The 23,519-nt window shown below is 43.8% G+C and overlaps 2 protein-coding genes across 4 annotated transcripts in view; both read right to left on the bottom strand.

Moving 5' to 3' along the window:
- Positions 1 to 2,894: 2,894 nt before the first annotated feature.
- Positions 2,895 to 15,416, bottom strand: ALKAL1 (ALK and LTK ligand 1). The gene is made up of 5 exons (XM_081497958.1): positions 15,257 to 15,416; positions 8,876 to 8,929; positions 7,303 to 7,383; positions 6,024 to 6,099; positions 2,895 to 3,160 (listed from the first exon to the last, which is right to left on the bottom strand). Exons 1-5 carry the CDS (start codon positions 15,414 to 15,416, stop codon positions 3,142 to 3,144), a joined length of 390 nt encoding a protein of 129 aa, XP_081354084.1. The 3' UTR covers positions 2,895 to 3,141.
- Positions 15,417 to 20,044: 4,628 nt separating this feature from the next.
- Positions 20,045 to 23,519, bottom strand: part of RB1CC1 (RB1 inducible coiled-coil 1) — a 69,455-nt gene continuing 65,980 nt past the window's right edge. The window contains exons 28-31 of one of the 3 annotated variants that reach the window (XR_014056022.1): positions 22,706 to 22,786; positions 21,200 to 21,461; positions 20,412 to 20,472; positions 20,045 to 20,323 (exon numbers count right to left, since the gene is read on the bottom strand). The gene's annotated coding sequence lies outside the window, so the exon portion shown is untranslated. The remainder of the gene's footprint in view (positions 20,324 to 20,411; positions 20,473 to 21,199; positions 21,462 to 22,705; positions 22,787 to 23,519) is intronic. The other 2 variants (XR_014056014.1, XR_014056015.1) reach the window with 2 other exon arrangements.

Genomic DNA, 23,519 nt, shown 5'->3' with positions numbered 1-23,519 from the left:
CCTTTTTTGTTTTGCAGTGGAACTGAAGAAACCTGTACGGACAGCACCCTGTTCCAAGAGGGGATCGGATCCAGGGGAAGGTCAACCTCTCAACACCCCCGCGACTGCGAGACTGTCTCCAAACCACAGTGAGTCCCTGGAGCTGTCATTGATCATCACAGGCCTGCTCTTCTACACACAGCCAGCCAAGCAGAGAGAGAAGGTTCCAGGTGGTGTCACTCATGCCCATCAGCTGAGCAGTCACTCAAATGCACTCTTATACCAAGCTCCAGAGATGCGACGACCTGGTGCAGACAGGCCACAGACTCAAACTGTCCTTTCTCCTCCTCTCTCCTTCCCTCCTCACCTCCCCGCACCCCCTTCTCCTTTCATCCATCCATCCACCCCCTGCCCATCATAAGCACAGGATGAAGAGGCCACACTGGGCTGTCTGTCAAGTCCCTCATGTGACCAGCTGAGAACAGCCAACTGGACTGATCCAGTCCCCATGTTCTGGAGTAAACATGGTTACCCTCCTGTCTTGCTGTTTAGACAGCGAGATGACTTCTGAGACGTCATCTGAGATGCGACTTCACTAAATAAACATATTTTACCTCATTCATCTTTCAATCACTTATCTCCCCATCTGAGAAAGTTCCCTCTGTGGAAACAAATTTAAAAGACTCTTTAACTCCCCTCTGTCAAAGTCAGCACAGTGAGAAAATCATATCAAGTACAGTTGATCCTCAAACAACGTGGGGGTTAGGAGTGTTGACCACCCCCCTTGCCCAGTCGAACCTCTGACTATAACCTTCCAGTCCACGGTTCTTGACATCCATGGGTTCAACCACCTGGAATGGGCCATGAAGACCGGCAGTGTTCTCTGCTGGAAAAAATCCACTGTAAATGGACCCACACGGTTCACAAACATGTTGTTCAAAGATCAATTGTAGTAATATAAACGTCAACTAGACATATCTTAAGTCAATCTTTGTAGGTTTGAAGCAGACATGTAGCATAGCATGGGCCTCCCTGTAGCTCAGATGGTAAAGAATCCACCTGCAATGCAGGAGACCCAGGTTTGATCCCTGGGTTGAGAAGATCCCCTAGAGTAGGAAATGGCAACCCACTCCAGTAGTCTTGCCTGGAGAATCCCATGGACAGAGGAGCCTCGTGGGCTACAGTCCATGGGGTCGCAAAGAGTCGGACACGACTAAGTGACTAACACACACACACACACACACACACACACACGGCATAGACTACATTTCTGAGGCATGTTAGTCATCCATGAGGATGTTTAAAATCTAATTTCTTAGGATTCCATCTGAAATTACCTACCTGATTGAAACCATACCAGTCATACAGCTCATTTAGGCTGTTTTCTGTTTCAGCCAAATAAGTCTCACTAATAAGCTCTCATTTGCCACTATCCAATCGCCTCTTCACTTACATAATACAGAGGGCGCCAGCTCTATAGATGTTCACGAGTAAAGCTTTCCAGGACTTCCCTGGTGGCCCAGTGGTTAAGAATCTGCCTCCCAATGGAGAGGACACGAGTTTGATCCCTCCTAGTTTTTCCTTCAAGAAACTAAGATCCCACACGCTCCAGGGCACCGAAGAGGCCTGTGCACCACAGTGAAGACCAAAAATAAATCAATAAACTCATCCTTTTTTTAAAAAAAGACTTCCAAATGTTTCCAATATTATAATCACTATGTAAATGTAAGGGACTAAAACCCTGTTGTTCTTCTCATTCTTCCCCACATGGCATTACAGCAGAATTTCAGACACACACCAAAGTTTGTTTCGTGTTATTATTTGTCCAGCTTTGCCCAGAGGCCAAAACCGATAAAACTGAAAACTGAAAATGTTGCTTCACAATATCCTTGCATCCAAAGGGGCCCTCTGCCCTTGTGTTTCTCATGGATAAAGACGTGTGTGTGTTTCAGACACAAACAAACGTACAGACAGTTATGGGAGGGACAGAGGAGCTAAAAATGGAAGCAACGGCCAGTTCGGAGCCCCGTCTCCATGACACCAGCACAAACAGGGTAGAAGCGTTAAAAAAGCCGTGACCTTACTGTGATGCATTGTTAAGCAAATCATGTTTTGCCTCCTCTAAAAGGATGGGGTTTCCTATCATCTTATTTAGGGTTCTCATTTTTCCATTATTGTTTTTAAATGAAATTGATGAATTGTGTCAGGGTGTGTTGCTATTTTTCACACAAAGCCCCCGGCACACACATGTTCTTCTCCCCACCACGTTCATGTGGGCTTTTTATTTAAGGGAGCAACACCACGGGCTTCCCTGCTGGCTCAGCTGGTGAAGAATCTGCCTGCAATGTGGGAGGCCTAGCTTCGATCTCTGGGTTGGGAAGATCCCCTGAAGAAGGGGAAGGCTACCCACTCCAGTATTCTGTCCTGGAGAATTCCAAGGACTGTATAATCCATGGGGTCACAGAGAGTCGGACACGACTGAGCGACTTTCACTTCACCATAGGCTCCAAATTCAAAAAAGTTCTCAGGATCCTAGTTATCAGTTCAAAAAATGAATATGAACATATATACACATATAGTATCATATTTCAATAATATAACCTCTCCTACAAATGCCTTTAATTCAAAGAAAAACAACACAGATTTTTTCCATATTTCAGTTTTAATAAAATTTACAGTTCAAATTAACGGAAATAAAAACAAATTCCGAATAGATGTATTAAATATTATTAAATTATAATTATAAAAGGGGACTTCATACATGATTATTCAATAAGCATGTTATGAAAACTCATACCCAAAATATCATTTCTCCTTGGCATGATCAGACATAATTTATATAATTAAATATATAATTCATACATATATAGAATGTTAGCCATATAATAAAATAACATATATATATAGCAAAAATAAAGTATAATAGCATAAATTTTAATATTCTATTTGCAATATATGAATTGAACTTTGCATTAAACACTTTCAAATTTCTGTATACATGAAGATAAACCAGGGAAGATCTTGTCTTATGCTTGGACACAGATCACCAGCTATTTCTGAGAAGTCTCTTATTTCACTCATCTTAATACACCATAAAATTAGAAGTTTCATCTCTTTTTATGTTTAGTATGATCCCCGATACTTTTTTCTTTCAAATTAGATTTACATTCTTAAGAAATGCCTATGAGAAGAAAGAAGAAAAATGTTATTTATGACCAGGTTTTTACCCTACTTACACATATGCATAGTTTTAATATAGCTATATTTTATTTTGCTTAAATAATCTGTGGACTCTTAGTTTATAGTGTAACCCTGAGGGTGTACATTAAAGGGTGTGTTGAGCAGGCGAGGGGGTTATCTGTACTTTTAGAAAGTTCATTTTTATTTATTTTTAGAATTTGTTTCTTGTCCATACTGCACGGCTTATAGGATCTTGGTTTCCCAACCAGGGATTGAACCAGAGCCCTCAGCAGTGAAAGCACTGAGTCCTAACCACTGAACCACCAGGGAATTCCCTAGAAAGTTAAATGATGACTTCCACCATTGAAGTTTTAAGATACCTGCATAAGCCAAAAAATGAACTTGGCATCACCTAAATAACTCAAAAATATTCCTAAAATGTATTAATCTGTAATACTCTAACACCTTGTAAACTGCTTGGAGACAAACCATCAGAGATGACTCCTGCAGAAGATCTCACTAAATCTCCAAACTCTGCAATTTCAAAGGGGTCTGTTTATCAGCTCTGTCCTCTATGAACCTTGTCCAAGGACAATGTAAGTTTGCATTTAATATTTTAAATTATAATACTTGTTTCTTTGAGAACTTTTCCAGTTATTATGTTGCCTTTTGGACTTTATATAAACTTACTCACAAGAATAAAATATATCAAACCAAAGAACAAGATAAGCATGACCTCACTTAGGTCACTTCATGAGCCTAATGGGACTTCCTAGGTGACTCAGCGGTAAAAAATCTGCCTGCTATTGCAGGAGATACAGTTTCAATTCCTGGGTGGGGAAGATTTCCTGGAGAAGAAAATGGCAACTCACTCCAATATTCTTGCCTGGGAAATCCCATGGACAGAGGAGCCTGGTGGGCTACAGTCCATGGGGTCACAAAGAATCAGACGTGACTGAGTGACTAACCACCACAATCCAAGAGCCTAATGAATTTTCTTGATTTACTCATTAGTCAAAAGGTTTGAGAGTAACTGATTAAAGTATCTTGCCATTGAACACTGAAATGATCTAGCTCGATTTCTTAATCTAAAAAAAGGGAAGCTTTTTAGTTCAGCAACTTTCAATATGCAGAATTGAGTGCCAATTATTATTATTAATTTATCATTGCTTTTAAAATAAGAAAAGCAACAACAATAGGTCAGAATTGTCTCAGTAAAGGTCACCACAAAACTATCAGATGGATAAGTAAATTCCCATATAGTTATTTGAGATAGAATAAGTTATGACCGACCTAGACAGCATATTAAAAAGCAGAGATATTACTTTGCCAACAAACGTCTGTCTAGTCAAGGCTATGGTTTTTCCAGTAGTCATGTATGGATGTGAGAGTTGGACTATGAAGAAAGCTGAGTGTGCTTTTGAACTGTGGTATTGGAGAAGACGCTTGAGTCCCTTGGACTGCAAGGAGATCCAACCAGTCAGTCCTAAAGGAGATCAGTCCTGAGTGTTCATTGGAAGGACTGATGTTGAAGCTGAAGCTCCAGTACTTTGGCCACCTGATGAGAAGAGCTGACTCATTTGAAAAGACCCTGATGCTGGGAAAGATTGAGGGCAGGAGGAGAAGGGGACGACAGAGGATGAGATGGCTGGATGGCATCACTGACTCAATGAACATGAGTTTGAGTAAACTCTGTGAGTTGGTGATGGACAGGGAGGCCTGGCATGCTGCAGTCCATGGGGTCGCAAAGAGTCGGACACAGCTGAGCGACTGAACTGAACTGAAGTTATACTGGCCAGATCAAGATATTCACAGATACTTCTAGATTACAGGTTCTCCAAGATTCAAAGCTGAGGAATCAGTTTCTTTAAAGGGACTTGTCCATGGTCCTGATACACTGACCCCCACCCCACACACACCCCCAAAATGTTGACTTTCTACTACACTGGAAAGAACTACTGATTAGAAAAATCTTTGCCCAGAAATGAATACCTTTCAGTCTTTCCCATAGATTCTATGAAAGTGGAAGTTGCTTAGTCATGTCTGACTCTTTGCGACCCTATGGACTATATAGTCCATGGAATTCTCCAGGCCAGAATAGTGGAGTGGGTAGCCATTCCCTTCTCCAAGGGATCTTCCCAACCCAGGGATCAAACCAAGGTCTCTCTCATTGCAGGTGGATTCTTTACTAGCTAACCCACAAACGAAGCCCTGGTGGGGCTTCTATAATTGTAAACAAATGTTAGAATTTACGTTTGATTTATTTAGGTACTTTATTGCTCTAGAGCTCCAAGGGTAATTTAGCCAGAATGAAAATTCTGACTTACCATTTCACTCTGGCAAAATATATACCAGAGCAGACAAGGCTTACATGTTCATCATATGTTTGATTATATGCTTTTCCTTCTATTCTTCTAATACTTTGTCTCTTACCTTAACCTGTATTGTATAAATCAAAATTTTAGGATCCTACTTTTATTATACTATACCTACTTTTTAATTATTACTGTATCTATTTTGACCAGCTTTTTTTAAAGGTAGACCTTTAAATAGTTTTGTTCATCTAATGTATACCTGCATGTGATATGAAATAACAGCAAATTTGAAATATTTTTAAAAATCACTCAGGAACAGTAAGGTTGCCAAAAAAGCTGTTTCTATTAATTCAATCATTGTTGAGGGCATACTTTTTTATTAATTTAATACACCATTTAGACCAGACTTTAACACTAAGTGGAAAATCCACAGATTAAGTTCACTAGGTGATGCTAAAATCAGCTTCCTGGGTTTTTTAAATTGTTCAAAATTTCTTCAGAAATCAAGCTGTTAAACAGAAAAAGGAAAATTGATAAATACATACTTACATGTAGGTCTTCTCCGTCTGCGAGCACAGAGGACTCACTGCTAATCTTTTTAACAATCTAGCACATCTTTTGTAATCTAGGAAAAACATTTAAAAGACAATTATGTGTACAGTTACTACAAACGTGGGAAAAGTTGTGTTAAATTACTGTCACTAGTACTTAATAATGATAGCTATAATTTAATAAGCATCTAATAGAGCAAGTACTTAACTGGATTTTCTCACTAATTCTCCTACTGACGTAAGCCGCTGGATGCTATTGCTGTCTTCACTGTGGAGATGAGAAAACAGCCTGAAAATGTTAAGAATCTCAAAGCTAGTATTCAGCTTCATTCCAAAGCCCAGAGTTTCTCCACCAGGCTGAGCTACCACTTAATCATTCTGCCTAGGTGTCAACAGGACTCGTCCTTCCCTAGTCATCAAACACAAGCATTTTTGAAAAACAACAACTCTGACTCAACATCCTGGGTAAAATTAAATATCCCTTAAGATGACCAATTTAGTTTAAAAAAAAAAACTACAAAATGTTTAAAATTCATTTTCTTTGAAAAGTAAGTTTAGATTGAGAAAGGAATTTAAACACAGGCAACTGAGTTACCATACTTAATCACGATTTAGGTAAAGGAGAGCATTTAAATATTATGTTTGGAATTGCTACTCAGCTCAGTAACTTAAGTATCCAAAATAATTCATTTGACAACCTTTAAAGCACGCACTACCATTATTCAGAAAAAAATCTATCACTTGTTATATAAATGATGCAATATGAAACTATTTATTTTTAAAAAAACTTACGAGGAAATTTTTACTTATACTTCATGGTCATTTTTTTTTCACTTATATGAGACTGCCTTATTTGTGCCAAGGAATTTTAAAAATGATAAAAGGTTTAAATCCTGACAAACATCGTGGTCCTTAAGGAAATTTGGCTATTTTCAGATTTGTCTGAAATAGTCCCAATTAGAATGTGGTTTCATTCCTTTACAGTGTCAACAGCACATACACACACTCACGTTAAACGTGAGTACCATCAATGTTATAAACAGCATGTCTTACAATATTTAGTCTATTATTTCCCACTCACAGATAGTTGAAGTCTAAGATTACATGCATCTACAGAAGGAGGGCTATGCCAGGTCTTAGTTGGGCAGGATCTAGTTCCCCGACAAGGGATCGAGCCCCAGACGCCCTGCACTGGGAGCACGGGGTCTTAGCCACTAGGCTACCAAGGAAGTCCCCAAGATTTTTTTAAAAGAACAAAAATGACCCGAGCTACTTACAAGCTGGCGTCGAGCAGTCCCTGGTGTTGTGATATAGCCTGTGGAAGTGTTTGCTGCACTCAGCTGAAAACGTGACTGGCCCTATCGGACAGGAAAAGAACGCTTATGGTACATGTCAGTGTGTTTTCCAAACAAATTCGCTAGCACTTTCTGCATGGTGGTGATATCGCTGGTTTACATCTTCCCGTGCCCTTAAAAGACCTTGCCTGAGAGCACATCATCCCCCCGCCCAGACTCTGGAGGAGACAATGAGGTGTAGTCTGTAGAAAACAATCAAAATTCACTCCACATTCTCAACAACTCACATAAAAGAACCTTCAATTTCAGAAAAACTCTTCAGAATAATTAAGACAGAAAAGCTCTAGATAGGAGAGGAAAAAAATCTGCAGAGAGCAAATTAAGAGGATGTGAAGAATAAAAAACAAATATCTCTGGTTTCTACTTTATGCTCCTCAGTTTTGTATTTAACAGGAATGATGTTTCTATGCAGGGACATTTATTCCACTTTCTACTTAGAGTGATTTGTGTCTTATAAGCGACAAGGCCTACTGTAAAGTGGACAGGGCATTGAGACTTCCCTTATCTTTCCCCACAAACCAAGATAATCCACACCCAAATTCATCCCTATGTCTGGAGTCTGCTTTTATGGAAGTGGTAGAAGAAGGAGAGCCCAGAGTGCCCAGGCGTGTCCAACTCTTTGTGACCCCATGGACTGTAGCCCACCAGGCTCCTCTGTCCACAGGATTCTCCAGGCAAGAACACTGGAGTGGGTTGCCATTTCCTTCTCCACGGGATCTTCCTGACCCAGGGATGGAACTCGTATCTCCTGCATTGGCAGGCAGATTCTTCACCACTAGGAGAAGACTAGGAATGGAGTGAAGGTCAGGTGCACAGTTCGCAATGATTAGGTGACTTGCTAGAACATGGGCCACAGGATAACTGTAATGATTCACCAAGTTGCACAAAGAACCCAGGAGCGTCGTGGGAGAGGAAGCCACGTGTGCTGACCATGTGACAACGGGCCGTCAGGAAGTCTGCTCTGCCCTGGGCAAAACACTTCCACTATGCCGCTGGCCGGGCAACACGGCTAGACCCCTAGTGTACCACAGAGGGCTCTAGTGTACCACAGAGGGCTCGTTACAACATGACTCCACCCGCTGATCCAGCCATACTCTGCCCCTGGCCACACACACTCTTGCCTAAATGGCCCAGAACCTGCCCCAGACCACACCACGTGTTCAAAGGATTCCTTCTGACAAGAATGCCTGTCTGGTAAGGGAAAACTCTACTCATCCTCAGAGCCCAACTTACACATTGAGTCCCCGACAGCCGTTCCTGGTAGTCTTTGGCAAAACCATCCACTTCCTGTGTCTCCCTAAACTCTGCTTATACTTCTATCACTCACCCAGATCCGGTTTATATCGTATTAATATGAGGCAATTGGATTTGTCCACCTTCCTGACCAGACTGTGAGCCTCTCACAGACATTTATCTTCACATCCTCACTGCTTCATGAAGTGATCTACATACAGTCTTTTTATTTAATTGAATCACTGATAAACTTCATGCTTACCTGTGAAATGCTTGATGAATTTGTCTTTTAAGTTCAAATCTCTTGGGAATATTTCTGAAAAGAAAAAAAAAACTTTAAAATTTCTTGAATGTGTCTTCTTCATTAAAAATAACACTAGAAATACTAATTCAAAAGAATAATTTAGTAATTTTAAATATTTGAAAATAGTGATTTAAATTTTAAATATTTTATAATATTTAATAATGCAAAATATTGATTATATTTTTAAAAGTAAAATAAATTAGGTGAAATTTTAATACTTCATTTAACCTAGTAACTCCAAAATATTATCCTTTAAATACGTAATCAATGCTTCCCAGGGGGCACTAGTGGTAAAGAACCCGCCTGCCAATGCAGGAGGCGTAAGAGATGCTCGTTCGATTCCTGGGTCAGGAAGATCCTCTGGAGAAGGGAATGGCAACCCACCCCAGTATTCTTGCCTGGAGAATCACATGGACAGAGGAGCCTGGCGGACTACAGTCCATGGGGTCAAAGAGTTATACATTACTGAAGTGACTCAGCACGCATGCACAAAAGAAGGTGGTCTATGTTTTTTATACTAAATTTTCAAAATCTGAGGTGTATTTACCACTCACAGCACATGTCAGTTTGGACCAGCCACCCTGCAAGTGTTCAGTGGTCCTAGGTACCCAGTGGCTACCATGCCAGACAGTGCAAGGATAGAATGTATCCTTCATTCTTCTGGAAGCTAATGACAATTGTATAAGAGATTCCATGTACAGATGGATTAAAAATAAAAAGATCCCTAGGTAATGAATGAAAATTATTCTGGAACAACTTGAATAACCTCTCATTTCATTCATCCAATTTATGAAAATTTCTAGTTTTTATTTAACCAAAACAGTTACCATCTGCCACCCTCATCAATTTTAAGTTTACAATAATATATTTTTAAAGGAACAGATTTGCATACTATGTATATAATGTTGGCAAGCTTATCTCTTGTTCCTACTTCTTGTTTAAAAATGAGCAGAGATCATGTGAAATAATAAAAAATCATAACACAGAACAACTAGAAAACAAAAAAAAATGTGCTTTAGTGATTGCTTTTACCTGCATATAACTTAATATCTTACCAAAAAGATAATTTGCTCTGCCATGATCAATTCTATACAAAGCCATGTTGGTGGATCCTTAGTACCTTCTGAGATGCTGAAGGACATTACTTTATGTTTCAATCTAGCATTTTTATGTACTTGAACTGAAATACTTGTTATATAGTTCTTTGAGTCAGAGAAGGCAATGGCACCCCACTCCAGTACTCTTGCTTGGAAAATCCCATGGATGGAGGAGCCTGGTGGGCTACAGTCCATGGGGTCGCTAAGAGTCAGACACGACTGAGTGACTTCACTTTCAGTTTTCCCTCTCATGCATTGGAGAAGGAAATGGCAACCCACTCTAGTATTCTTGCCTGGAGAATCCCAGGGATGGCGGAGCCTGGTGGGCTGCCGTCTACGGGGTCACACAGAGTTGGACATGACTGAAGCGACTTAGCAGCAGCAGTTCCTTGAGTTACCATTTCCTTTAAAGAGACGACATGATTATTCTGCTAAGTCACTTCAGTCCTGTCCTATTGTTTGTGACCCCATGGACTGTACCCACCAGGGTCCTCTGTCCATGGGATTCTCCAGGCAAGAATACTGGAGTGGGTTGCCATTCCCTCCTCCAGGGGATCTTCCTGACCCAGGGGTCGAACCCCTGTCTCTTATGTGTCCAGCATTGGCGGACAGTTTCTTTATCACTAGTGCCACCTGGGAAACCCCATGATTCTCCTCTTTCTCAATATATTGGGTTGGCCAAAAAGTTCATTCCGGGTTTCCCATACTATCCAATGGAAAACCTCGAATGAACTTTTTGGCCAACTCAGTATAAAAACAATTATACTTTCAAAAATAAGAACTAGATTTATTACATCAGTGCTGAGAGAATCACTGAGGGAAAATATAAGTATTTAAAATAATGCATATGTAGTAGCAGCTCAATTCCATGGATCTCTGGGAGTTGGTAAGAAATACAGGATTTCAGGCCCAGACCTAAGAGTCACTTTAACGAGAACTGTTAGGAGAGTCATTTGTACATTTGAGAGTAGTACTCTAGATCTTCCAAAAAAGACATAAAACATCTTGAATACTCAGCACTGAGTTCCTTCATAATCAATATGATATAATATTATTACTAACTAATGCATTGTCGTTTGTGCTTAGTAGAAGACAAGAGACAGAATTCTTTCCAGTAAAAATCCGCCATCATTAGGGGGAGGGGTTGTTGATGGTGTTTTGAATTTTTATCACTTCCTTACATTCATGTACAACCAGATATTCCAAGCTCATCCTGAGTCATCTCCTGTCCTGTGTTAGCATCAGTCATTTCTCCCAGAAGCCCCAGTTCCTCCTACAGAGCATGGTATCAGAACCAAAGTCTGGACCCCAGGTGTACTTGCTGCTACTGGGGCGTGGCTTCTCCCAGGCCCTCAGAGCTGACAGACCAAGGACACATGTGTGTCATATATGTGGGTGCCTTGATTTTTAATAGTTTGCTTCTTCAGTTGCTCAGTAGTGTCCGAATCTTTGTGATCCCATGTACTTCAGCCCACCAGGCTTCCCAGTCCTTCACTAACCCTTGAAGTTTGCTCAAACTCATATCCATTGAGTTGATGATGCCATCCAACCATCTCATCCTAGTGTCTTTTTATATACTGATTTTTAATATACCTAGTGTTTACATTATTTAAAATTGTACCACAATACTTAATGGATGGAATCCCAGCTGAGCTTTTTCAAATCCTAAAAGATGATGCTGTGAAAAGGCTCAATATGCCAGCACATTTGGAAAACTCAGCAGTGGCCACGGGACTCGAAAAGGCCAGTTTTCATTCCAATCACAAAGAAAGGCAATGCCAAAGATGTTCAAACTCATGCACAATTGCACTCATCTTACACTCTAGCAATGTAATGCTCAAGAGTCTCTAGGCTAGGCTTCAATAGTATGTGAACCAAGAACTTCCAGATGTTCAAGCTGGATTTAGAAAAGGCAGAGAAACCAGAGATCAAATTGCCAACATCTGTTGGATCATATAAAAAGCAAGAGAATTTCAGAAAAAAAACATCTGCTTCATTGACTACAGCTTTTAACTGTGTGGATCACAACAAACTATGGAAAATTCTTCAAGAGATGGGAATACCAGGCCACCTTACCTGTTTCCTGAGAAACCTGCAGGCAGGTCAAGAAACAACAGTTAGAACTGGACATGGAACAACAGACTGGTTCCAAATTGGAAAAGGAGTATGTCAAGGTTGTATATTGTCACCTTGCTTATTTAGCTTATATGCAGAGTATATCATGCAAAAAGCCGGAATGGATGAAGCCCAACATGGAATCAAGATTGCCAGGAGAAATATCAATAACCTCAGATATGCAGATGACACCACCCTTATGGCAGAAAGTGAAGAGGAACTAAAGAGCCTCTTGATGAAAGTGAAAGAGGAGAGTGAAAAAGTTGGCTTAAAACTCAACATTCAATAAACGAAGATCATGGTATCTGGTCCCATCACTTCGTGGCAAATAGATGGGGAAACAATAACAGACTTTATTTTGGGGGGCTCCAAAATCACTGCAGATGGTGGCTTCAGCCATGAAATTAAAAGACGCTTGCTCCTTGGAAGAAAAGTTATGACAAACCTAGACAGCATATTAAAAAGCAGAGACATTACTTTACCGACAAATGTCCATATAGTCAAAGCTATGGCTTTTCCAGTAGTCATGAATGGATATAAGAGTCAGACCATAAAGAAAGCTGAGTGCCAATGAATTGATGCTTTTGAACTGTGGTGTTGGAGAAGACTCTTAAGAGTCCCTTGGACTGCAAGGAGATCAAACCAGTCAGTCCTAAAGGAAATCAGTCCTGAATATTCATTGGAAGGACTGATGCTGAAGCTGAAGCTCCAGGACTCTGGCCAACCGATGCAAAGAACTGACTCATTGGAAAAGACCATGCCTGATCCTGGGAAAGATTGAAGGCAGGAGGAAAAGGGGATGACAGAGGATGAGATGGTTGGATGGCATCACCAACTCAATGGACATGAGTTTGAGTAAGCTCCAGGAGTTGGTGATGGACAGGGAAGCCTGGTGTGCTGCAGTCCATGGGGTCGCAAAAAGTCAGACATGACTGAGCGACTGAACTGAACTGAACTTGATAGAATACATTTTTGGAATGTACAGCATCTGTAATATTTCACTGACGATACTGCAAAGAATTTAGGATTCAGATTTGTTTTGTTTTAACTAGGAAATAGACGCAAAGACATCACAGAGGAAGAGGGCGTGTGAGAGGAGGTGAATTCTGACAGGTAGAGGCAAGAGAAGTGTGTTCCTGGGGCTGGCGGCAAGGCAGAAGCAGCAGCTGCCAGAGTCTGTAAGGAGCAGCACCAACGCATGCGACTTGAACCCCGCGAGAACCCCAGAAAGGAAGACAGGGCGGGTCACAGGGGACTTAATGTCCTGCCATCAAGAGAAGTTAGGACTTCCCTGGAAAACCCAGAGAAACCGCTGCTTATCTGTGACAGGAGGAAACAGTCTGGTGCTACAAAGAATATTCATTTGTAACTGTTCATAAATGGCCTTTACATCTCTGCTGTAAGTCTCACGCCAGCAAGGTTTGATACTAAAAAAAAAACCAACCAGTAACACAAATCTGGTTCCACCAGTCTGCAGAAAAATGTACTGTCACCTCTTGAAAAGGCAATGCCTTTCTATCAAAACTCTCAAAAAGCCCCTCTTATACTTCTGTTTCCCATGTGCATGCATGCATGCATGCATACTAAGTCACTTCAGTCGTGTCCAACTCTTATACTACCCTATGGACTGTGGCCCACCAGGCTCCTCTGTCCATGGGATTCTCCAGGCAAGAACACTGGAGTGGGTTGCCATGACCTCCTCCAGGGGATCTTCCTGACCCAGGGATCGAACCTTTGTCTCTTATGTCTCCTGCATTGGCAGGCAGGCTCTTTACCACTAGCGCCACCTGGGAAGTCCTCTATTTTACACATTGCACATCAATTCCTTCTCTGTCCCAAATTCCTCCAAACCCCCTCTAGTCCCAAAACTGCCCACTTCTCAGTTAGCCAACCCTGTGTTTATTTCAGTAGAGGAGACCTCAGTGCTCCCCTTCTTCTGCAGAATTCTGGGCATGATGCTTTGCTCCATTCTGCTGGTGTGATGGTAGAACAGTGGAGAAGACAGGATGCAGGTAATGAAAGCACACTGTCTGTTCTGAGGCCCCAGCAGGCGGCACTCCCGGCGCTAGGGAGACAGTCTGGCTTGAACCAGGGTGATTGATGGGCAGGACAAGACAAAGGCAGGACCAGACTGCAGAGACATTCGGGGTGGAAAAGTCTAACCCGAGCTCCTCCAGCACAAGAACCAATAATGTCGGTTAACCTTGTGTTCCCACACCCATCAAAGCACGTCCGGTGTGTGCTGAGCGGCTAAACGACAGCAAGACTGCCGCCCCGTGCTGCGACCTCTCAGTGGAGTACACCCCCAGGGGCCTCCGCCCCCAGCCTAGGCGGGCATCTCCACTTGCGCACAGGTTCCAAACAGAGACACCTCTGAGGGGCTTCCTCCTCCTCCCCAACCCCCCACATACCCCCTCACATCCACACACCCCCGCCTTCCTGCCCTGCGCGCGCCCTGCCCCCCAGCCGCCCGGTCAGTTCTAGTCTCGGGCTTCTCATGTCTCCTGCTCGTTCACCCGCCATCCTCTCCACCTCGGTGTCCCCCGACGTTGGCTGCTACTTCTCCTTCCCCATTCACCCCTTCTACTCCATCACTCGTTGGGCAACTCGTAAGTGGCCAGGATCCTGAGCGCCCAGAACTGATTCGGGAGCCGTGGGCAGCGTGGGGGCGGGGAGGGGGACTCAGCTAAGCATCCCCGCACTCCCCAACCAGCCCCTCGCCAGCTCCGAGGGGCGCAGAAAAGCGTCGGAGCTCCAGACGCCGGTGATCTGACTTTATCCCCAAACTCGGAGAGACCGGCACGAGGCCCTGCGATGTGCTGACCTGTCTGTCCTCCGGCCTCTGCCGCTGGGACGGAAAGGCAGGTCCTCGGGCTGCGAACCCCCAACTCCAAGGCCTCCTACACCGGGAAGGGGAGCTTCGGGCTGGTTCCTTTGCCAGATGGGTTTCTGGTCACTTAAGTCTCGGCTGCGGTACATCTAATAATCTCATGACCTCTTTTCCTGAGCGCCAGGTACTGGCAGCGACGCCTATTCTTCTCGGTGCACGGTCAGGCTGCCCTGACCCAGCGCCGCTAGGGGCCGTCAGAGCACCCCCGCCCCAGGCTCCGCTCATGGGGCTGCTCACCTGCGCTCCGAGAGGCCGCGGGGAGGGACGGCTTCGGCTCCTCGCCCGCGACGTGCGCACCCCTGCGGCCCCCGGGCCTCCCCTGCGTCCCTCGCGGGGCCAGGACGAGCGCCAGCAGGAGCAGCGCGGGCACCGGAGCTCCTGGCCTCGCCGGTCGCATGGGTGCGCGGGAGCGGCCGGAGAGCAGGCGGGTGCTGGGCGGAGGGTCTGCTTCCCGAGGACAGACGGCGGGCGACACCTGCGCGCCTCGGGGAGGGACGCGGGGCGCGGACGCAGGACGAGGACTCGGGGCTGCCGAGGGGAACAGGGCGAGTCCCAGAGCGCGGATGCTCACGGGTCCGCGCAGTCTCTCCGACGACCCAGCTTTGGCTTTGCGGGTGTCCGGGCTCCCCGCGCAAGGCCCGCTCTGTCTACCGCCGCGTCCAGCCCACCGGGCTCGAGAGAACCGGCCACTTCCCGGTGTGGACCGCGGAGAGCAGCGCGGGAGCGGCGCGCGGCTGCAGAGACGAGGCTCCTAGGCTGGAAGCCGTGGGGTCCCCGGAGCTTGAGCCCCGCCCCCAGCCCCGCCCCCAGCCCGGAGCCCCGCCCGCTCCCCCGACCTGGGCAGGGGTTGGGAGGTTGTGGAGGACCGCGGCTCCTTCCCGCCCACCGCAGACCGCAGACTACAGCCCCCCAGCCGCCGGCCCTCGGCCCCGCATGGTACCCCTTGCCGCCACCTAACTGTGCGATCGGGAGCGCAGTCTGCCGGGGTGGTCTCCTTTAGACAAAGACCTCTTCTCCAGCCTCTGGTGGATGCCCACGAGAGAGAATGAGATCAAGTCCAGCGGTCCTTATTAAAATAAAATGGGCATCTCTCATCAAAGCGCGCCCCGTAAATTATAGCGGTTCCAGACATTTCATTAGCCCTCTTTTTTGCTTTACATTATGTATGTTGAAAAGTTTTGAAATCGCTGGCTAATTAATTGGTTGCTTATTGTCTCCTCAGATGCAAAGTGCACAACTGGTGGAAGGAAGAGGAGGGAAGTAACGCTAAACAGTCCTTCAAAGACATCTTGTCACTCACAAATCCCCAAAGGTAATCCAAACTTGTTCAAGTGGTATTTCTAGGCTTGGTGTTGCCAAAATGTCCGGAAAATCAAGAAAACAAAGCAAGCCTTACAAGAGCCTATAAAATCATGGCTTTGAGTGAAACTCTTGGGAGAAAAGTGTGTCTCCGCGGAGCTAGATCTGTGGATGGGGAAGATCCCCTGGAGGAGGAAAAGGCAACCCACTCCAGGATGCTTGCCTGGAAAATCCCATGGACAGAGGATTCTGGTGGGCTACAGTCCACGGGGTGGCAAAGATTTGCACACGACTGAGTGACTGAGCCGGAGAAGGCAATGGCAACCCACTCCAGTACTCTTGCCTGGAAAATCCCATGGACGGAAGAGCCTGGTAGGCTGCAGTCCACGGGGTCGCTAAGAGTCGGTCACGACTGAGCAACTTCACTTTCAGTTTTCACTTTCGTGCATTGGAGAAGGAAATGGCAACCCACTCCAGTGTTCTTGCCTGGAGAATCCCAGGGACGGCAGAGCCTGGCGGGCTGCCGTCTATGGGGTCGCACAGAGTCGTACACGACTGAAGCGACTTAGCAGCAGCAGCAGCAGCAGAGTGATTGAGCAGGCATGCACACACGTGTTCCAGGTGAAGACTGATGCTTCCCATCACTTTACTAGTAAAGAAGCACAAGAATCTGGTGTTTTCACAGCAAACACAGCAGCATGAGAGAATCCACCGCGGGACACATGTCCAAGGAATCATAGGGAAAACAAAACAGGGTGTGGGCAGGCCCTGGTGAAGGGGAATAAACTCCTCACAGTTCTACTCAAGGGAAATAAGAAAACATTAGCAGTGCAGGGCCATTGACAGGTATTAACATTTCAAAAATTAATTTTAATCAGAAATACAAGTTGAGAATGACTGTGAAAACAGAGGGAAAACTACAGTGTGAAATGACGCTGGTGAAAGAAGCAACACAGAACTGACAGTGAGACCGGGAACCCATTACCTATTCGTCAGTGAAAAATCACCCTCCAACCTTATTCATCTTGTAGCTGAAAGTTTGTACCCTTTTCCCCAGCCTGTCTCTATTTCCCCCAGCCCTCAACCCCTAGCAACCACTTTTCTACTTCCTGTTTTATGTGTCTGACTTTTTAAAAAATTCCACACATAAGTGATATCATGCAATTTTGTCTTTCTCTGCCTGGCTTATCTGACTTAGCGTAATGCCCTCCAGATCCATCTATGTTGTCACAAACGACAGGGCTTCCTGCTTTTTCATCTTCCTTATCCATTCATCTGTTGTTGATGGACACTTAGGAGGCTCCAGATCTTGGCTATTGTGATTAATGCTGCAGTGAATATGGCAGTGCAGACATCTCTTTGAGATATGGCTTCATTTCCTTTGGGTATATACCCAGCAGTGAGACTGCTGGGTCACATGGTAGTTCTGTTTTCCATGGTGGCTGCACTTATCTTGAACCAACTGTGAACCAACGGTGCACAAGGATTCCCTTTTCTTTATGTCCTCATCAACACTATTTATCGCCTTTCTTCCCTGATAGCTCAGTTGATAAAGAATCTGCCTGCAATGTAGGAGACCCTGGTTCAATTCCTGGGTCGGGAAGATCCCTGGAGAAGAGAAAGGCTACCCACTCCAGTATTCTGGCCTACAGAATTCCATGGACTGTATAGTCCATGGGATCACAGAGTCAGACACAACTGAGCAACTTTCACTCACTCTATCACAGCCATACTCACAGCTGTGAGATGATCTCTCACTGTGGTTGTGATGTTAAAATTTTCCCTGATGATCAGCAATGTTTAGCATCTTTTCATGTACGTGCTGGCCACTTGTGTGTCTTCTTTGGAAAATGTCTATTCAGTTCCTCTGGCCATTTTTAAATCAGGTTGTTTGGGGAGCAGGGGGCGTTAGTATTGAATCATGTGAATTTTCAATATATTTTGGATATTAACCCCTTACCAGATATATAGTTTGCAAGTGTTTTCTCCCATTCAGTAGGTTGCCTTTTCATTTGGGGGGTGGTTTCCTTTGCTGTGCAGAGCTTTTATATTTATGTAGTCCCATTTGCTTAATTTCCTATTTTGTTGCACTTCCTTTTGGTGTCAAATCTAAAAAATCATTGCAAAGACCAATGTCAAGAGATTTTTTGCTATGTTTTCTTTTAGGAGTTTTATGCTTCCAGATCTTACATTCACATCTTTAATCCATTCTGAATTGATTTTTGTGTATGGTATAAGATGGTAATCTAATTTCATTCTTTTTGAACATGGCTGTCCAGTTTTCCCAACACTATTTATTGGAGAGAACATCCTTTCCCTAGTGTATATTTTTGACTTCTTTACCATAAATTAACTGACCACATATTATTAACGACCCCTTATTTATAGGCTCTCTATTCTGTTTCATTGACTTGTATGTCTGTTTTTATGTCAGCACACACTGTTCTGATGACTATATAGCTCTGTAATAAAGTTTTACATCACATCAGGAAATGTGATGCTTCCATTTTGTTTTCCTTTCTTTATATTGTTGTGGCTATTCATGCTCTCAAACATTTTTAAAAGATTTCAAAAGGCACAACTAGGGAATTCCCTAGTTGTCCAGTGGTTAGGACTCAGAGCTTTCACTGCCAAGCGCCCAGGTTCAATCTCTAGTTAGGGAAGCAGGATCCTACCTGCAAGCCATACACTATGACCAAAATAAAAGAAAAAAGATTAAGTAAAAGGCACAATTGAAAAACTCATTGCTACACTTTCCCAAAATGATCAATAATGTACACTTAAAATCATCATCTCTATACGTATTTTGTACCTTCTTTTATAACAAGGTTGTTTTTTTGACCCAAGTGAATAGAAGTCCTACTTCAGGTCAGCTGAGATTACTGGTTCACGGTTGTCTGTTAGAAATTTAGGACCTCAATTCAGTTTTGAACTCAGGGAACACAAAAATCTGGGAGAACTTCCAAGACAAAGCATGTCATGGAGTTTATGGACCCAGTGAAGTGAAAGTCGCTAAGTCATGTCCAACTCTCTGCAATCCCATGGACTATACAGTCCATGGAATTCTCTAGGCCAGAATACTGGAGTGGGTAGCCTATCCTTCTCCAGGAAATCTTCCCAACCCAGGAATTGAACCGGCGTCTCCTGCATGGCAGATGGATTCTTTACCAGCTGAGCTACTAGGGAAGCTTTATGGACCCAAGCCCCTTTCTATAGAAACAACAGTTTTCAAGCTCATTTCTCTCTAGAACTAGGTGTATTACATTTCACACTCACCTTTATCTTTTTAACTATAATCTTTTATTCAACTCAATTTATTTCATAGCTTTTTTTCCTGCCTATATTAATGGAATTCTGTACACACACATACTCTAGACTTTAAGACTGTTACATAATGTTTTACCGTCTGACTTGACCTTAACTTCATTCAGTACAAATATAGTTTGAATTGAGTAATAGACAACATATTCTGTAAATATGATGGAAGTATGCTCCTGCAATGCAGGAGACCCAGGTTTGATCCCTGACTTGGGAAAATCCCCTAGAGAAGGGAATGGCAATCCACTCCAGTATTCTTGCCTGGATGATTCCTTGGACAGTGGAGCCTGGTGGGCTACAGTCCATGGGGTTGCAAAGAATCAGACACGAGAGAGCAACTAACACACATACACACACACACACGCTTTTGCCTACATGTTTGAGCAACATTAAGAATTCACGATAATCTTCCCAAAATTATTGATTTATTTATCTGATGCTTGAACAACACAACTTGGTCAGCTGGAAGTATTTAAGCAGTCTCCTTTCCCCTTGACACTCCACAAACACCTGTGACAGCACTGAGCATCCTTGCTTTCCAGCACCAGCGCAGGTGCCCCGACACATCTTAAGTTCTCTGATTCTTCTGAATCAGCTACTTCCCAGGAGGCTTTGCTGGAGATGAACCTTCTTGTTCCACATGAGAAAACATGGTGGGTGGGATGACACAAGCTGAGTATCAAAAACCTAAGTTTCAGAGGTCAGAGTTCAAGTTGTTGTTTCCACTCTAACTTTAATAAAGCTACAGTAACTTTAATAAGTTCCTTAAACTTACTCTTCAAATGTGTGCTTAATTTTGACTTTTCTTTTTATCTACCAACCCTTCAGAGTGTTCGCTGTGATTCATGTAATTATATAGCAGGACAAGGGAGAGAAAAAGGAGAATATCAGTAAGGTGATTTATACCAAATGAATAAGTAAGAGGCATATTTATGACTAAATTTCCTATAACAAACTAGTTTTGTGACAACATGCAGTTTCTATCAACCATTTCAGCAATGTTTATAATTAACAAGCTTTGGCATTAATGAGTTACACTATGGACCAAGACTCTACAGTAAAACAATGGACAACACAAAATACATCTATTCAGTTCAGTCGCTCAGTCGTGTCCGACTCTTTGCGACCCCATGAACTGCAGCACACCAGGCCTCCCTGTCCATCACCAACTCCTGGAGTTTACTCACACTCATGTCCATTGAGTCAGTGATGCCATCCTACCATCTCATCCTCTGCCCTCCCCTTCTCCTCCCTCCTTATCTCTACACAAAATATCAGGAAAGTAAGACAAAGAATCCATAGCCTGTGATAAATGTGACAGCCAATCTCATTTACCATCACACAGTCAGAATGAGCAGACAGGTAACACCAGGCTTTTTGTCTGTCTGCTGAGTGGCAAGTATTCCATATTTCTTATCATCTTTGGAACAAAAAACAACTTACAGCATAGCACACAGCACAGCAACAAAATAAAGACAAGACGTATAGGTCTAGGTAGATTGGAAAATTGCTTTCTCTCTGTGATTTCTGTCAGGTCTCTCTACGTACCTTGCCCATACATACCTTTAGTTTTATTATTATTTATTTTTTGTTGCGCTCACTCTCTGTTGCTCCGCACAAGCATTCTCTAAGGGCTACTCTTCCTTGCAGTGTGCGGGCTTCTCATTGCAGTGGCTTCCTAGTTGCAGAGCACAGGTTCTTTGTGTGTGGGCTCAGTAGTTGCAGCTCCCGGGCTCTAGAGCACAGGCTCAGTAGCTGTGGCACACGGGCTTAGTTGCTCCTCGGCATGTGGGATCTTCCCGGACCAGAGATCGAACCATGTCCCCTGCATTGCAAGGTGGATTCTTAACCACTGGACCCCAATGGAAGTCCCCATACATACCTTTAAAATCAAGGCAAGGCCAGAAGAGAATTATCCAGTACATTGGTACCACGTGATTCTCGTGGGTGATATAAGCTTCCTGACTGCTCACAAATGGTCTCCATCAAAGGAGGCAACAGAGTGGACCTCACAAGATGCTGCTCTGAGGACATACAAACACACGTGACAGTGCTGTCCTACGTGACCACCACTCTGAACACATGGGACTCTTTAAAGATGTTACTAAATGATGTCAGAATTATGAAAAGCTTAATTTGTGTGCCTCCTCTCACAAGTGTTTAGTCTGAGCCACCTTCATGTCACTTTTATGATTCTGAATCAGCTAAGTGGCATACTTAAATAAAGTGGGAGGACAAAGACAGTATTTATAATTCTCTAGCAAGGGCATCATCGTGAGTTCTGTTCATACTTTTGAGCTGAGATACACAGATACAAAGACACAGAAACAAATTGCGATGCTCTTAGGCGAACGTTTGAATCATTACAAACTCTGAAAGTGTTTATGTCATGTGCTGTGTGCACATAAACCATCCAAGTGATTGGGAATAATTCAAACCAAGTAAAAGATTGGAATTTGAAAGCATTTAATAAACTTTTATAATGTGCAATGTCACACAGAGCAAAATGAATTATAAGACAGCACTCTGATCTTGAAGAAGAAGCAACATAGTATAAGTTAGACTGGACTTAGAGCAATAAACATTAGTCATAGGTCATGCATGGTACCAGCATGGAGTAGCTGCAGTTAACTCAAATAAAGCTTCGTTGGTGGAATAGTGGCTAAGACTCCACCTGCCAATGCAGGAACACAGGTCGGATCCCTGATCTGGGAAGATTCCACACACCTCAGAGCAGCTAAGCCCTGTGGGCCACAACTACTGAGTTTGTGCTCTAGGGCCCAGGAGCCACAAGTACCCAGCCTACACACAGTAGAGGCTCAGCCCACATGCCCTAGGGCCCATAATCTGCAACTAGAGAAGTCTGCCCGCTGCAGCAAGGAGCAGCCCCCACGTGCCATAACTAGAGAAACCCCGTGCAGCAGCAAAGACCCAGTGCGACCAAAAATAAAATAAATACAACAATTTTTAAAAACTGTTAGAGCTAAAAAATATATATATTTTTAAAGTAGACTATAAGATACAGTCTAAGGTGGCATTTCTAGGAAATGGACTCCCCAGGGAACCTACCTGGATGCATATCCCAGCTCTATACTTCATAGCTGTGTGACCTTTAGGGTAACTCACTCTCTCTGAGCCTCTGGTTCCTCCCTGCATAACAGGAATAACCCACTCAGACACTCACCCACCCACAATTAAGCTCGACTTAATTTTAGCATCCTTTAAAATAAATACAAATGTAGAAATTGCAGGATGGCCAGAGGCTAGCTGCCATGCGATCCTCTAGTTCAGTAAGAACAATTTTCAGTCCTCTGCTGGCGATGTGAATAATGTTTTCATTTCCTTGGATGAGACTGATCTACTTTTGAGGAAGTGGCCATAGCAGGCTCTTTCCTGCAAACAGTGTCTGCTGGGCTTCCCAGGTGGCTCAGACAGTAAAGAATCTACCTGCAATGTGGGAGACCCAGGTTCAATCCCTGAGCCTGGAAGATCCCCTGGAAAAGGAAATGGCAACCCACTCCAGTATTCTTGCCTGGGAAATCCCATGGACAGGGAGCCTGGTGGGCTACAGTCAATGGGGTCACAAAGAGTCGGACACAACTGAGAGACTGACACTTTAGAGAAGGGAGAGGTTGGTTCTCTCCTTAAGAGTCCTCAATTAACTCTCAAACCTGTTTGTTAGAAATGCCACTGACACCTGAGGCTGACGGCTGTCTTGGGCACACTGGACCTGGGAGCCCCACTTCAGACCACACGTAAAGCTTCCTGTGTGTGTGTTATTTTGTGTGGACCACCTACCACCACCCTCTCAGCCAGCAACAAGCTAAATTAGTCCCTTCCAATTCTCCTCCTCGGACCTCACATTGCACTGAAACAGGTGAGC

Source organism: Giraffa tippelskirchi, chromosome 6 (genome assembly GCF_054371585.1).
Source record: "Giraffa tippelskirchi isolate mGirTip1 chromosome 6, T2T-mGirTip1v1.2.pri, whole genome shotgun sequence".
Classification (NCBI taxonomy): domain Eukaryota; kingdom Metazoa; phylum Chordata; class Mammalia; order Artiodactyla; family Giraffidae; genus Giraffa; species Giraffa tippelskirchi.
Note: the sequence above shows the minus strand (reverse complement) of the source record. Positions and strands in the feature narration are given on the sequence as shown.

Coding starts and splice junctions, on each gene's coding strand:
- ALKAL1 (XM_081497958.1), bottom strand. CDS start 15,416: ATGCGACCGGCGAGGCCAGGAGCTCCGGTGCCCGCGCTGCTCCTGCTG. Junction 8,930..15,256: donor CGCGGCCTCTCGGAGCGCAG/GTGAGCAGCCCC, acceptor TTTTCTTTTCAG/AAATATTCCCAAGAGATTTG. Junction 7,384..8,875: donor ATTCATCAAGCATTTCACAG/GTAAGCATGAAG, acceptor CCTGTCCGATAG/GGCCAGTCACGTTTTCAGCT.